Here is a 17,161-nt window from a genome sequence, read left to right as displayed (position 1 = left end):
GGCTCCTTCTCCAAGCTTCTGGGTTCTTGTAACACCCAGCCTTTTCCCTCTGATCCTCCAGCCCTACGGCGGTAGGTCCTTCCTACACTTATTTTATGTGCTACCACAGAATTCACTTGTTTGTTTGTTTGCCCTTTCAGTCCTTCAATATCATCTAAGAAATCTCTGATATTATCAAGTCTCCCTGCTAAAATAACTGCAATCCGGAATGGCATCTCTTTTCTTGATAGGACCCTGGCTGATACACTATTGGGTGAGCACTTAGCCAAGCTTTCTTGCACACTAAATCACCCCTTTCCTTTAAAATTAATAGAGAAAGCAATTCTAATTCCTTCACCTGAAACACATTAAAATCTCTCGTATCACTCACAGGGACCTCTTCTTAATGTCTAATTTCTATTCTTCCAATTGAGATATGAGATCCTCTCCTCTTAGCCGTCATCATTGTAAACCAAAAACCTATTTGACACTGCCCCATACATATTCCAGATCATTTGCATGTATCATGTCACAAGACCCATCCTACCAGTCTTTATATGAAGAGCTGCAGCTCCCACCGCCTTTTCTTACACTATTTCCTTCCTTCTTTCTCTCGTTCCTCTGGAAATATAAAATAAGCTTCCAACCACAAATGACACCACATCTAAAGGTATCTACTATGATGATATATTTCTGAAATATAAGAAAGCGAAGCTAACAGTTGCCTCTTGGCACCTTTACTTATTGATTTAATAAAATCTTATCTATAAATTGTAATATACAGTATGTATACATAATTGCATATAGTATATTATATAACATAGTATACATGTTATTTCAGGCCCATGTATTTAACTGTCATAAGTCATATATTATATATTACAGAAGTACATAAACCTGGTGAATTCATTTATTGTTGCTAATGAACCATATTTATAAGAGTTATTGCTTTTCAAATCTTCCCACATTCTTCCTTTCTCTCTCTACATTTGATCACAAGTTTCTTGAGCCATATACTTACATATACACCTAACATGTCAAGCTCTGTGCCTCAACTATAACACGTGTTAGACTGAGTTATGACCACAATCCTCAGAGAAGTCCAGCCACATCTTGGTCACCTTTGAAGGCTCAGTAACTAGCACACACCTTGATTAAAGTCAATGCTCAGAAAATTTCATTTGATTGTCTGACAACATTAGATACATAGACAAGCTTGTCTGTGTATCTCAAAACACAATCGGGAAAGAAGAAAGAATTTAAGTTACAAAGATGCTTAACTCGTGACTTAAAAGTGTATATGGGGCCTAAAGAAAAGAGATAGAAAAAGAAAGTCTGAAATTGAAAATATAAGGAGTACATGTATACCATGTAGTTTAAGGGTTGCAAAAAAGACCCTTTTCATCCCTCAATTTACCACCTCTCTCCCCTACAAATTCCACCATGAAAAATGCTTTTCTCTGCCTTAAAGTTTTTGGCCCACTTAAAACACAAACACCTCTAAAAATTATAATACTTTAATCAGTTGAGGTCTTGTGCTAAAAGCAGACTGAGATTTAGATCTGTGAGAGTGGAGGGCACTGCCCTCTAAGAGACATTTAGGAGGAAATTCTGGGTTGTCACAATTAGTGAAAGGCATAACTACTATTTAAAAGGTGAAGGCAGGATGCTAGACAGTCTCACAACAAAGAACTATCCCATATCCCATGGGATTTTCAAGGGTCTTGGCCAGACATGCATACAAGTAAAAAAAAAAAAAACTGGTTATTAAAATTATCAGAGTTCAATACCAAAATGCATTATTTTTCATTATTTTTATTTACCTAAATTATCTAGAAAAAGAAGTGACAATGCAAATCAAGGGGAGACTGATCACTGTTCTGACAGAAATATTATCAAGTGTTGGCTATCATTTCCTAAAATCCTATCATTAAAAGCAATGCCACTAGTGACATTTAAGCAAACAATACAATCTACCCAAATCATGTGAATTTTAGCCCACATTTAGGTGCAAGCTTATCCAACCACTTTGTTATGTTTCCTAGTGCAGTTGTGCTGGAGCATTTTCATACTTAAATGAATACTATTTCATTATAAATCATGTTGCTTCTATATTTCCCTTGTACTTCAGTTAGGAAATGATACCATTTTTTTAAATTACATGTGTCTATGAATTTCATTTGAGATAGTAAAGGGGGACAATAAAAAAATAGAGCTGTTGAAACACTGGTTTAGATGAGGGCAGAAAGGAAGGAGCAAAAGTGTATCTGCTGGGAGCACATCACTCAGGTGAGGAGAAAGGAAAAGCAAGACCTAAGAACAAGCTCACAGACCTTGATGAATACCTGAGGATGGATCAACTTTACTTTTTAGGTAAAAATGCCCATTGCTTATGGCTTACAGAAAGTTGGCCAAAGACAGGGAAGGAGCAGGGGCACTGGAGTAAGGAAGACCTGAATTCAACTAAAATGTTAATTTCCACATTTGTAAAATGAAGCAAAAAAGAGGGGGCCTACAAGTCAGCTCTACTGAATCCTCTCACCATGCCTGGCATATCATAGGTCCTCAAAAGAAGTTAATTTCCCCTCCTACTCCTAGATTTGTCTAATTGTCTAGTGCCTCTTGAAAGAAAGACTAGTTCAGGCAATAATTGTATAAGTTAGCTATTGCTGCATAACAAATCACCACAAACTTAGAGGCTTAAACTAATACACATCTATTACAGAGTTTCACAGCTGCTGAATATGAGGAGGCCCAGCCTTGCTTTAGCTGGTTGCTCTGATTCCGGGTCTCTCACTAGGCTGCATTTGAGGTGCCAGGCAGGGCTGAGGTCTCATCTGAAGGCTCAACTGGGAAAGGAGGTGCTTCCAAGATCACAGGGTTGTTGGAAAAATTTGGTTCCTCAATAGAGGTTTTTGAGGGCCTCAGGTCCTCCTCAGCTTTGGCCAGAGACCACCCGCAGTTCTGTGCCATATGGGCCTCTCCAATATGGCAGCTTGCTTCATCAAAACATGAAAACCAAGAAGGCAATAGAGAGAGTCTGCTAGCAAGACAGAAGCCTAATCTTGTGTAATGTAATTGTGGAAGTGACATCTCATAACGTTTATCATGTGTTCTATTGGTTAGAATCAAGTTGCTATATCCAGCCCACACCCAAGGAATGGGTATGAATACCAGGTGGCAGGGATCACAGGTCCATCTTACGTCACTGCCATGATCGTAAATATGTGATTATACAGAATTTGTTTTTATGTACGTGGAAAAATTACATGGACCAAAGATGTAGAAAAATTATGTTTTCAATACCCAATCCATGTACCCCAACTTTTAAAAATTTAACTCACTGATTAATTGTATGTGTTTTATGCCTGACAGTTTCCTATTAAAAATCTGGCATAAAAGTCAGGAGTATTCATGAATGGATGCTCTTTGATTAGACAATCCAAGGCAACAACAAATAACTATGCTAAAATTTTCAAATCTGACAGGCAGACCACTTCATATTGTTGGGTTGCTTAAGGTGATTTCAAATAGAAATCAAGATCTGTGGACCTGAACCCTGACAAACCTTCCTTTCACTAAACTCTAAATACAAAATAAACTAAAGACTTAATAGATCATCCATTACATGTTTTCTTAAATTCCCCCATCGAGCAATGAAAATCCAGGTTACCTTAAAAAAAAAAAATGGGCTACCTTATAAAATGTAGTGAACAACACTTGAAAACTGATACAAATCATCACAATCTATATTTAATTTAGTGGTTTATCCTTTAAGGTGAAAAAAAATCCCACAACCTTTCCTAACATTAACTTTTGTTGGTGGTCAAACCTCTAAAATATACTTCCTTACTTTGGAATCACCTGGGTGGAAAAACACAATTCCTGTGACACTGTGGAAATGCCCCTGTTATTTGAGGTACACTCCCAAACCACCTTTATCTAGGGATTGAGTCCTACGTGTCATGTTGCTCAACGCACACTCCCCTTTTCTGAGCTGGCGGTACCCATATTTATTCTATGAGGCTCTGCTCACATCTTAATTAGATAAACCAATTTGGCAACAAAGTTTTCCAAAGAACCTGAAATTGGGATAGAGAGGTTCTACCCAGTTGGCTCATGGCACAGGAGTTCTAAGTACATTACACATTTGGGGCTTTCCTGTCCTTATAGTCCCTCAAAAGACTTGGTTGAATATCTTCTCGTTGAGTACCATGAAAAAACTCCTGGTTCCTTATAATAAATCCCCTTTTATACAAGCTAGTACAAGAAGGTTTCAGTTACCTACAGCCCAAAGAGGTATGAATGAGATACTTGGTGAACCAGCATGCTGGCAGGTAGGAAGCACAGGTCTCATGCCGGAGTCCCCGTAATCCAAGGAGAAGGCTCTATGACCCAACCCAACCATCTACAATAGGAGGGTTAAGATCCAAGACTCTGGGCTCAGACAGAAGCTAGATTCAATTCCCAGCCTTGCCACATAGTAGCTATGACATTGTTAAGTCACTTCACCTCTCCAAGCCTTCATTTTCTAAGACTAATGATACATGCGGTTGGTACAAGAGTTACAAGAAAAAGTGAGCTCCGGGGCCACCACAGAAGGTTTTGCAGGTTATGTCCTAGTCATACTGCTCAGCAGGCTTGTGCAGTGTAGAACCTGGACCAGTGCAATTACTCCAAACACATTAGCCATTACTGTATCTTCCTTTTTACTTCTCATTGCCTACTGACTCACCAAGACCACCATCTTGGGCAAGTCATGGCAGCAGGGGGAGGCAGTTCTAACACAAAACAGCACAAACACTTGCAACAATTTCCTTAGCAGTGCTTTTTTCTGCTTCATCTCACTGTTCTTTTCAAACTAAATATATACCAGATACTACACCACCATGTAGAAGAGAAATTACATTAAACATAATGTATATTTTCAGGAAATTATTCTTAATTGCCAAGAACCTAGCCTTTTGAGGTGACTCCTGTGCTAATAACTAAAACAGCTTCCCATAAAGAAATTTAAGGCTCTGGAGTCAGACAGAGATCCCCAGATCTTCCACTGTATATTCATAGACAAGTTTCTTAATCTTTCTAAGCCCCTCTTTCCTTGTGTTTTCAATTGGGATACTTCATGATGTTGTTGAGATTAAAATAAGATATGTAAAGCTAAGCACAAGATTAGAACATAGGAAGTGCTAAATAATTGCCAGCTAGCTTATTTTCAATCCTAGAAAAATCAGAAACTCATATATTCTACATAATGATATACTAATAATCACTCAATGGCCCCAAGAAGTAATTTTGCTATTAACTTATATGGGACTAATTTTGTTAAGTATATTGAACTACTTTACTTTCAGGTGTTTGGATAAGGTTCTGAATCTGAACGCAATCAAATTTTTCCCTAAATGTACATTGACTGTATACCTCAGTTTGTCCAGGATAATCCCAGGGTTAAAATTATTAGTAGGACCCCATTTCACTAGTTAAAGTTATGGCTTGGATAATAAATGATATGATCACCCTCTCTAAATATAAAAGTAAAACTGCTGATGGAAGATAGACTTTTAATAACAAACTATTTTGTTTCTATGCTTGTTTATCATGGTTTACATTTTTTCCCTCTAGTTTTTGAAACAAAACTTGGAAAACATAAAGCATTTAAGGTACTATATACATATATAGTGCAGCTTTCCATACTGCCCAGGCTTGGGAGTTATGCCTAAGCTGTCCACCTTTATTTCAAAGGGTAAGTCACATGAATGAGCAGGGTGGTAGAGCAAGGACATCTCATCCAGCAGCAGATGCTGTCGTTTACAGGGGTCTGAACTGCCTCACACCTGTTTGTAGTCTGGGAACTGCAGAACTTTACATGCCAGGCATTCTTACAGTTTTAAGTGCACTTTCACATTTATCATCTAATTTAACCCTATAACGCAAATGCCATTTTCTGTTCCACTATCTTAAGTGGACCTGATATTTCCACCAACTGGTTAACTATGTGGAAAGCCAATTAGGAAATTCAGAAGTTCTCTGAGGCTTACCCCTCCTCCCTATGCTGAAATCTCCAATTCCTGCCTTCCTAGGCTTCTTGGTTCTTGCTTTCCATCTACTCCCATGGGTTGGGGAGATTTTTGCCTTCCTATTCCATTTTGAGCCCTGTTCCCCACCACGATCCCACCCTAAGGCCATATCATCCAACTTTGTTTGTTCATCAGCCTCATGAAGCCAAAACCAAAGATGAGAGGTATCTTGGACACACTCTTGATCACGATACTTGGCTGGTCCTGCCCTAAGCCCAGACTCTTCCCATTTTACAGCATTGTATGCAAGCAAATCCTAAACTGGACTGTGGGTCTTCTGAGTCCTTGCTCTTTCTCCCATACCAGTGCTTCTCAAATTTTGATGTGCTCTTGCAAGGTCAACTACATAATTTGTAGGGCACGTGCACCTGACCTAGCCATCTCATCCCATCATTCAGACCGCCCTAGGGACAAAGGGCAGCAGTGGTCACTAGGTGGAGATGGAGGAGGATGAGCTGACTACTGAGAACCCATCCTAGCAGAAGGTAGGAACAAGTAAGAATCAAGACTCCAGGCCACCAGTGCATGCTTCAATGTCCCACCAGACTTCATTTATAATAACAAATTCCAATATAAAATTAATAAGTCAAGACAACGACGACAGAACATTAATTCCAAATGCGGGATCCCCTTCCTAGCATAGAACCTTGGGATTATGCTAGTTACACAGCCCTGAAGCCAGTCGTTGTACATGAATCACCTGAACATCTTGTTAAAATACAGATCCTAGGAACAGGGCTGGCGTGGTCCTCAGACCATGCATTTCTAACCAGCACCCAGAGGAACCTAAGGTTGTGGTCCCACCATACTTGAGTAGCAAGGTCCTACACCACAGTCTCCTCATTTTTTATTTTTTTATAGTGTTGGTGCCAATGACTACCTTCTATTTCTGTCAGTACTCAAATAAGGCAGCCATGAAAATATGTATTAAATATGAGTCATCATTCATTGTATCCCTAAAAATCTGATAGATCAAAAACAGCAAATTTATTCCCATTTATTTTATTCACCTGCTTGGTCTTAGAGACTTCATATTAGCCAGAAGCATAGAACTGTGCATGTACTGATGTCACCATCCAGGTGGCCAAAAATCCAAAAGCTACCTCATTCCTACCCATGCAGATGATACCCTCCATTCTCAGAAGGGCTGGATGTTGAAAACTGTCAAGTACAATTTTCCAAAAGAGGAGCAAGTGCCCATTTCCTCAGTTTATCAATGGAAATGAGACCTGGAGATTTTGAATTTTTCAAGGTATACTCTTCAGGGGATGGCAGCAACCTTGACTTCTAATGGAAGACAGGGGCAAGATTTCTCAGAGTTCCTGTAACACGAGCTCTCAAATTGTAGAGTCCTGTTCAATGAAGACCCACACAGCTCATGGAGAACGAGCTCTCTAGCAAACTGAGCCTCAGTCTCTCTTCCCCTAAAATGGAGCCAATTACATTGCCCTGCCCCAAGGGACTGTGCTTTTGATCAAATGACATGAGACAATCAATATGAAAGTACATTAAGTATAAAACACCACAGAAGCCCAAGGCTGTTCCTATCTAACAACCTTAGAGAACGCTACGGGTGACTAATGGGTGTTACATTTCAGCTTCTTGTCCTGTAGCATTTAAGAGGGAGGGGTGAAACACACTCTTTAAAGGAGGAATTTTATGAGACTGACAAGCAGCTTTTACCACTGGAGCAAATCATGCCTGCATTTAGTAATACTGGGAAATCCATCATCAATTTGATTTACACTCAGCATCAATAAATCACACAAAGTAGACCCTGTGCAGACCAGAGAGTAAACAAAAGTAAACATTGTGTTTCACCTGCCTTGTTGGCGAGACTAAACGAAAACTCTGGCTACCTCAACTGGAATAATGCCTTTGGTTTCTGGCCGGCTTGGTTATTTTTGGAACCTTTTATGGAATATTAACTTTATTTGCTCTAATTCTGCAGGAAGCCACATGGCAAGTGCAAGGAAACATAAATGATTAAAAAGCAGAAGCAAAAATATTAAAAGTAACCAAGCATTTTGTCCCAACTTTCTTTAATATATAAACTGCATCTCTTCCAAAATGTGGGACTCCCTGTATTATCCTTACCCCAACTCTAACATGACTGCATTCAACATGGTGCTCTGGTTGGTGGTAGCAGGTTTTTCTCATTGCCTCTTGCTTTTCCAGGGATAAACATAAGTGAAGGAATAATCTAGGAAAGTAATCTTTTATATCAGCGGCAGAATTTATTAATTTATGATGTGGCAGTCGATGAAAACATAAAATAGCTGACCCACTGAGGGATCAAGTGCTAACCTAACCTCCAGGTTATAATCAATTGAATCAGACAATCACAAAGAGCAACAAATAAAAATAAAACCCAGTGTATTATTGAGAGCACATTAATTTTTAGACCTCCCAGGTTCACACAATAGATTTTCTTTCTTAAAGAAGGTCTTTACAAGAAACACTAGTCTTAAGCGGCATAAAAGAGTTTTTTAATCAACATTAGCTTGTGTCTTTTGTTGATGTTATTCTGCTTTTTCTGACCAACAATAATGAATAACCCACAAATGCTAATGAATAACTAACTCCTTTGTCTCCAAGGACAGCAGAGCCCAACAAGAAATGTCAGAGGCTCTGAAGTAAAATTAAAAAAACCTTTATAATAAAAATCTTCCCAATTATGTGTTCCTCAGGGCACTGCAAATGTGTAACTGCCTTAAATATTTAAATAGTTGTGTCAAATGTGCTTAAAGTGGGGATCATAAAACTGATTTCCAAGACGCCCTGAAAAATATGTTTTAACCAGCCTAATTACAATGTGTAACTGCTGGAGTGGGAAGTAGGGGAAAATGCCACTTTTGGTACAATATAACCAGAACTCACAAATCCTACCAAGACCAGTACATTGTCAATTGCAGAATATCCTCCACGCACACTCAGTGACTCAGATAAATTTTACAAATGTTCTTATCTCAGCACATTAAATATTTACATGTAGTACACAATCAACTAATTTCTACTACCTTAGAAACTTAAAGCTAAAAGGAGCTCCTCTGTAGTGTTAGCACACAGCAAATAAAGCAGGATTCTCAATGACAAATGTGCGATGAGAAAATGTGAGAAAGAACCCTGTAAGATTTATTTTAACTGGAACTCATTATTTTTTCTAATAACTTCCTAACTTATCCAGGGAAAAGGATTAGAAGCAATGATGTCCCCATGGCAAAAAAAAGACACACTTTCACCCAGATTTTCAAAAATCATTCCCCATTAAAAGGAACCTGAGTTCCTTACAGAAGTGCTGGATTCCAGGTCTGGGGCAGGAAAGGTACAAGGTAAGCATGAAACTTCTTGTCATGTCAGAAAGCAAGGAAGACCTTAATGGGGACATGTCAAAAGGACATAGGAACTGACTTGAAGAGGCTACCACTGGCCAAATCTGGGACAATTTGAACATCGTAAAGAATAACAATGATAATGACTTATAATACACTAAATTTAAAATTTATGAAAGAGTTCATTAGTCTATAGGGAGTCTCAAAAAAAATTAAAAAGAGGGCAGATAAGCTCTTCTTCCTAGCAGAAGAAAATCAACGAATAAACATCAGAATGACAGAATTAGAAAATTACCATTAAACAATCAACAACATAATTGCTAATTCAGACAAGGCTCATTAACAGATGTTAAACCACTGCATGAACGGGTGTGGGAGAACTCAATAGTTTCAGAAGATTAATTCTGAAAGGGTTCTTTACAATGTGGGTATCTGGTGACACAACCCTCACCAGGTGGTCAAACTTAGCATCAGAAATACTAGGACAAATATAGTAGTCAGTGCTTCCGGATGCAATGCAATGGGTTCCTTGCTGCTAAAACAAATATATAATGGGTTAGTATAAGCAAAAGGAATTAATTAGCTCATGATTTTGAGGCTAGTCCAAAATTGAGGCATCAGCAAAGTTCAAAACTGAAGCATCAGCAAAGCGATGCTTTCTCCCAGAACAGTGTGGTGCTCGGGGAATGGCTGTCAGCAATCCCCAGCCCTTGGCTTTTCTGTCAAATGGTGGTATCTTTCCCTTTCTCTTCCAGGTTCTACTGACTTCCAACTGCAGGCTGCTCCCCATGGCTTCTCTATCTGCCGGACTTTCACTCTGCTCCTAAGGGACTTCAGTGATTGTATTAAAGCCCAACCTGATTCAGGAAGGCCACACCTTAACTGAAGCAACATCCACTGATGTACACTGGGTTGGCTCCATACCCGTCAGAATGCAGACCAAGACCAAACACGTGGAACACAACCCAATCCGCCATAGTAGCACACAACACCATCTATGTACTACTCTCTACAGAAATGTTTAACCTTAACCTAATCATGAAGAAATGAACAGAAAAATCAGATGGTGTAACAAGAAAACTGACCTGAACTCTAAAAATATCCACATCATGAAACACAAAGAATAGAGGAATAGGGCATTCCATTTTAAATGAGACTAAACAGACATGACAACAAATGTAATACAGAATCTTTTATTAGATTCTGGGTCAAAAGAAAGAAACTGCTATAAAGGGCATTTGGGCTATAAGTGAGGAAAAAAGATAAAAACTATATAGTAAATAACAATATAAAATTCATTTAAATGTGGATTACATTTTAAGATTAACTATAGACAAATAATAGTATTGTATTCAAGGTTAATTCCTTGGTTATGATTAACATATTTTGGTTATATGGCCAAAACATCCTTAGAGGACAGCTGATTAGGAATTTGGTAGTGATCGGTCACAATGTCTGTAACTTACATTCAAGTGGTTCAAATTACTTGAAAGAGTGAGAGAGAGACAAAGTAAAGGAGGTGAAATGCTAAAATGTAAAATAACAATATAATGCAACCTCATGAAATATAATGTAATACAATATAAGGTAAAATCTAAATTAAAAGGAAAAGGTAAATTTCGGGCAAAAGATGACTTTCATTAAAAAAACAAGTTGTGGGCGGGCCACAGTGGCTCAGTGGCAGAGTTCTCACCTGCCATGCTGGAGACTCAGGTTCAATTCCTAGTGCCTGCCCATGCAAAAAAAAAAAGTTGCATAGTAAGTGGCTAATTAAATTTAATTGGGAATAGCTGGTGGGACTCCTGGGAAAGCCATGTAAAGGAAAAATATTGGGGGAAGTTTTCCTTCTGTCTTTCTGCCTTTTGTGCCTCTTTGTTCCATCTTCTTCCTTTCCAAAGGCAGATTGGAGAGCTGGAGCTGGGGCAGCCTTTTGGAAAGTTTGAGACTCTCTGTGACTTCAGTCCTAATATCTTTGGGCTGCCAACCACTAGCAGAAATCACACTTACTACAGATTTCTCCTTTTGTGAGAAAAACCTCTGTGATGAGGCTCCCAAATGAACTAAGTTCATGGCATTTTTAGTACCTCAGTCATTTTCTCAAGGTGCCCCTGAACCAAACAAAACAGCTAACAGTTCCATTTATTTACATGTAAATAACTTAAAACTAGTAATGTACTAACTTAATAGCTGTTGGAGAAAATAATAAACATAAATTGAAAGGAAAATAATTTATTTCATTCTTAAATAACTACAAATACTAATGGGATGTGTGTCCCAGTTGTGCACTGCAAAACTCCCCAAACTGTGGAATACGATTGGACGCCATCACCCTCATTTTGTGTTGCACACTGATTTCCACTTAGTATTTGTCTTTTATCACAACAAAGAAAGCAGTGTCACAAAGGTATGACCTCACCAAAAGGAGGGTAGTGGAATCTAATGTTGAAACTTTAAACTTCCTCAAGGTAATAAATAATTTGCTGGTGTACATCAATATGTTTCCCTAAAATATTTTAACCATCCTGTGACTCCCCAAAAAGTCACCTTGGTACCTGGTGAACCTGACATACTGTTTGGGAACTGCGCCCTGTGATGTTAAAGCCATTGTTATTTGAGTCTTCAATTGAGCAGAATTCAATCCCTAAGTAATAAGAACATTACTAACAAATTTATATTTCTCATGAGGCTTCCATTAGAGAATCACCAGTCATCAAGTCAGATGCTTGCTGGTGTAACAAATCTTAGGTAACTTATATTCCCTGTACACAGCAATGCTGGGTTCCTGAGAGTTAGTATAATTACTTTCAAGGCTTAGAAAACATTTTCGTAGCCACCATGTAAACCAAACAACACCACCTAGAGAGTCCTTTCCTACCTCTCCCTCCAGGTCATGGCATTGTCAATAATGCACGGGAAAGCAATGGCAAAGCCACGGAGAGATGTCACCCTTGCATTATCAATAAGGTCAAAACCCTTCAAGAGCTTGCCATTGTCCACAAGATAAATACCAACCTCTCAGCGTGTCATTCATGACCCTGCATCTGGCTGCTGCTCCTTTCCAGCCTCATCTCTTATCACAGCCCTTGCTCTCCAAGATCAAACCACGTGGAACCAATTGGAAGTCTATAAAACATATCACGATCTCTCCCTTCCAGGTCTTGTGCATGCTTTTCTCCCTACCCAGAATAAGTTCCACACAGCCCCCTCCCGTACACACGCAGATGCACACACACACAGAGGACATGCATTTTGCATGACTGCAAGCCTAGCCCCTCGCTCTTCAGATGATTGCCTCGATATCCTCCTCTCCTCCAAGATCCACCTACCAAGCATGGACTCATAACGCCTCTCAAATCCTGCTGTATCACACTAAGTGTGTCTTCTCTTAGCCCTTATTGTCTCTATCATAAATGTTCATGTATTTGTCTGAATCCTCCAACTAAGAAGGCAAAGACTATGTTTTTTGGCTGTTGTACTCCCAGAACAGTGGCTTGCCCATAATATAAGCTCAATAATTTGTTGAGTAAATAACCGGATGAAGTTAAAACTGTCCCAGATTACCATTCTCAATGCAGTTACTGGCTTAGTTTAGGAACTGCCAACCAATATCTGAAAGCGACACATGCAGCCACTTCTGGCACCATCCAGGTAACTTCTGGCATCCGAGCTGCAATGCCAGGTGAATAATGATCATGTGCCCTTGACCCCTTATTCAGGCGCATGAAAGCCCCAACCATGCAGATCCAGAACAGACAACGTAAGCTAGAAAGCTGAGCAAGAAATCAGAAAGTTGAAAAGTAGGAAAGTACTATTTTTTATATGAATTCCAAGGTGTATTGACCCTGAGAGTTCACTATCCTTCAAGCATATAAGACATTTTTTTTTACCATAATTATCATTATAGTCACCTCTGGTTGTTACCCAAAGTAATATTCCCATACTCCTCACTGGCTGGTGACCCTGGACAAGTTACTTACCCTTTCTAGAGTTTACTTCCATATCAGTTAAATCAATTGTAAATAACTCATGGAGCTGTCATGAGGTTTTAACTGAGACTTTGTGTAGAAAGCACTTAACAAGGTGCCTCACATGCTACGTTAGGATATAGTAAGTGTACATTATTAATATTATCACATTATGTTAGTCAGAATTTCAAACCCAGATATAGATAAAGCAAGCTACAGCTCACTAGGCAAGCATGGTTGAACAATGTTACTGGGCCCCAGCCCCTGAAAATTCAAACACATAAGCTTGTCATTAAGGAACTTAGCCTACCATGCCACCGACATACTAACCCAACAATCACAGAGCTAGTTTAGATGCAGCCCCCAGGAAGATTTTATCTATATTTAAACTAAATATTAGTATCTCTAAAATATAAAACAACTCAAAATCAAGCCTAGACAAAAAAGAGTTGGGCAGGAATGGGGGCGGGGGGAGAACATAGAGGGGAAAAGGGCTCAAGAAGAAAAGAAAAAAGAAAATCAAACAGCCACACATGTTTGGGTTTCCATTTTTAATCTGCCCATTTATATCAATTTCTCAAAACACCAAAATACAGTGACACCAAAACAAACAACTTTTTGGCTACTTGCCTGATTATTATTCACCATAATTAACTGGGTGAATGGCTATTCATAAGGCTGCTAATAATTCTATTTGGTCGTGTAAGCACTATTTTGGGGGGGGGGGGCAAGGGAAGGGGGAGATACGCAAGTTCTGGGAATCAAACCCGGGTCTCCCACATGGCAGGTGAGAATTGTACCACTGAGCTACCTTTGCACCACCCTTATAAGCACTTTTAATATAAACATTTAAGTCTAAATGTTAAGAATACCTTAAGGAATATATAATTGTGCTGTGCTGTTTTTCAAAACAATGCTATCTTTTACATGTGCTCCACACCCTTTTTCTTCTGGTATAAGTACACATATCATTTGCAGTATAACCTCATTCAGTCAACATCAGTTTCTAGAGACAGTACGTCATTCAAATAATTCATGATTCCCCAACAACTATTCTTTAATTTAAAATATATAGTAATTCAAACACTAGGGAATTAAAAGCAGATTCGCTCTGCCTTTCAAATTAACCAGGTTTGCTAGTTCTGCACACACATAAAATATATTTTCCATTATTATCTCCTAGGCTGGTTCCCTCTTGTTATAGCTATCCTATAAAAAGGATAGGCTCTGCTCTTACAATAATTTTTCTTATTTACATGTCCTAATTCCTCATTTCATTGGCTATGAAAACGGTTCCCTTTTTGGCCCACCTCTTTCCAAACCCCACCTTTCTCTTAGCACCCAGGTAGCATTATGGCCATTCCAGTCACCCTTCTCTTCCTTGCCCTGCAGAATCCATTCCCCTGTGAGCCCAGGGAGAGCTCCACGCACCCAGAGGCTGGATCTTGCTAAACTTGGTCTTACCATTCCACCCCCTCCACCCAGCCTTCCTCCCCATTTCTCATCATTCTCTCTTACCTTCCATTCTGTCCCACAGTCCCACGAGGTGTCCCAGAATTTACCACGGAGGCTCCCCTGCCCTCACACACACATGCACAATCCCCTTACAGAGCAAAGCTAGGTGTCATTATGAGACCATCAACTTTTCCCCCATTGCATGTGTTGTCACATAAGGAACTAGGGGGAGAAAAAAAAAATCGTTTCCACTTTTAAAAGATTCCAGAAAGAGAATCCTACCTTTCCCAGGATTTGGAGGAAAAGGGCTTCCAAACTCCTGCTGCTTTGGCTTTAAAGCATGGGGCCCGGACATGCCCCCAGGCTGGGTGGCCTGGAATCGAGGCTTTCCATTGGTAAGCACTTGTCTTCTGGGGCTCAAGGCAGGCAGATGGATGGGGCTCTCTGCCACGTTGCTCTGAGGAGCCATCCCTCCTACCAAGGGCATCTTGAGATGAATGCTGTTAGCGAGGTTCCCCATAGCAGGGCTTGATGTGCTGCCACAGGACGAGGGGCCAGGAGTGCCCGAGTGGGCTCGGATGGGAGCAATATGCTGGCCACTGACCATCCCTGGCCCCTGAGGGGTTCCTGACGGCCGGTGGAGATTCATGCCGCATGACCTTCCATTCATTCTGAAAAACCTCTAGCCAGGCTGGTCAAATATCCAAAGACACTAAAGACTCCTTTCAGACAAAGTCCAATAAGTTATCCATGGTGTGGGTTATACGCCTGTTTAAAAAAAAAATAAACTCAGGCATTTTTTAAAGTAAAAATGAAAATAAGTTACAGTTACTACAACCTTTGTAGTATTCGTGCAGGAAGAAAAGACGCACCCTGAGCAAAACAACATTTTATGGAGAGCAGGGTCACCAAATCCTTGGCTAAATGGCAGGCACTCTCCCCTCCTACATTCACGGTAGGCATGGATTATAGATTACAGCATTGTTGTTTGCCACAGAGCTCTTCTCAATATAGTGCTGGTAATTACAACCAATCTACCAGTGCCAGTTTACAAAATGAAACATATTTTCCTCCCTAAAGGATCTGTCCATACTAGTTCATTTGCTACAGTGGGTCTTGGGAAACCCAAAGGTACAACTTTCATGAGACCAATTCTTTGAAGGTTACAATAAATAAGCAAAAACCAGAAATGGCCTCTGAAGGAGATCACAGGAAACATTAAGCCACTTCTGATTTTCACTCTAAAAACAATCTTTCGCACAGTCCCTAGATTAACAAAACTTAAAATTTTGGACCTGGGAACATCATCTATGCAAAGGCTAACAGTCACTCACAGCAACATAAGAGTTTCGGTGCCATGTTGACCCTGACCTCCGGGGAAGGAAATATAATCAATACAACAAAACAGAGACCATCCATTAACATCCCAGAGAACAGAAGTAGCTGTGGAGGAAAGAAAAGCCCTTCCAAAGCAGTATGTAACATGCGCCACATATAGTAAATCGGCCATTGTCCCATGAAGCTTCCTAGCCACCTCCTCGAGTGACACAATATCATCATCCACCTGTACGTGATGACATCAGTACTCTCTAAGTCATCACACAAAGCCATTCTCTGCTGTGGTCAATAGCTCATCAAAAACGTATCCAATGAGGTGACCAAGTGCCACAAAGTTGCCACTACACCAAAGGAATGACAGGCATAAGCTATGCTCACAATCTGTACTATTTTATAAGATATTAGAGTCATGCAGAGAAGCCAAAACTGAACAAATACAGGAAATGATTGCAAAGAGCAGTGACCAGATATTCTCAATTGGATGATTCCTACTTGTTTGTATGAGCCCCTCAATACTTTGAACTGTTAATTTCAACTCAACTCCCAAGTGATAAATACCATAAATCCTTGAGGAAAGGATGTCCATAAAGGTAAACTTTGTGATGAGTATTTTTTTTTCTTTATCATTTTAGGAAATCAAAATATCTTAACTTTTAAGTCAAGAACTCGCTATACCACCTGCAACCTTTACTGTGTATGTCTATATATTGAGGACTTCAAAAATTATTCACAATATAAATTTTGGAACTTTTTTTCATTTTACCAATGTTTATTTTATTAAGGATTCTATCTTCTGCCAATTTATCTTGGCATGCCATCTAGTCCTAGGAAACACTCAACAGTATTCTCCTAAGTCAGGTCTCACTCCTGTCCTCCCCTACACTGTACCCCTATGAATGAGCAAATAAACCCAGGTTACCCAAACTTGCATCATTTAAGTTTGTTTTTGGAACAATAATAAATAAATCTTCGGTATAAGACTGGTTGTAACATTTCTGCACTGGAAAAAATCCAA

At 39.5% G+C, this 17,161-nt stretch overlaps 1 protein-coding gene across 3 annotated transcripts in view; it reads right to left on the bottom strand.

Moving 5' to 3' along the window:
• The window catches only part of GLIS3 (GLIS family zinc finger 3), a 486,424-nt gene that overhangs the window by 457,090 nt on the left and 12,173 nt on the right, over positions 1-17,161 (bottom strand). For 2 of the 3 annotated variants that reach the window (XR_013170469.1, XM_077148285.1), the window contains exon 2: positions 15,091-15,576. The exons of the other annotated variant lie outside the window; for it this stretch is intronic. Coding sequence is in view for 1 of the 2 variants with exons in the window: in XM_077148285.1 (XP_077004400.1) it covers positions 15,091-15,478 (388 nt within the window). In the remaining variant the exon portion in view is untranslated. The remainder of the gene's footprint in view (positions 1-15,090; positions 15,577-17,161) is intronic. 3 annotated transcript variants of the gene reach the window in all.

The sequence above is a fragment of the Tamandua tetradactyla genome, chromosome 2 (assembly GCF_023851605.1).
Source record: "Tamandua tetradactyla isolate mTamTet1 chromosome 2, mTamTet1.pri, whole genome shotgun sequence".
Taxonomy (NCBI): domain Eukaryota; kingdom Metazoa; phylum Chordata; class Mammalia; order Pilosa; family Myrmecophagidae; genus Tamandua; species Tamandua tetradactyla.
The sequence above is the reverse complement of the archived record's forward strand: the minus strand, read 5'-3'. Positions and strand labels throughout refer to the sequence as shown.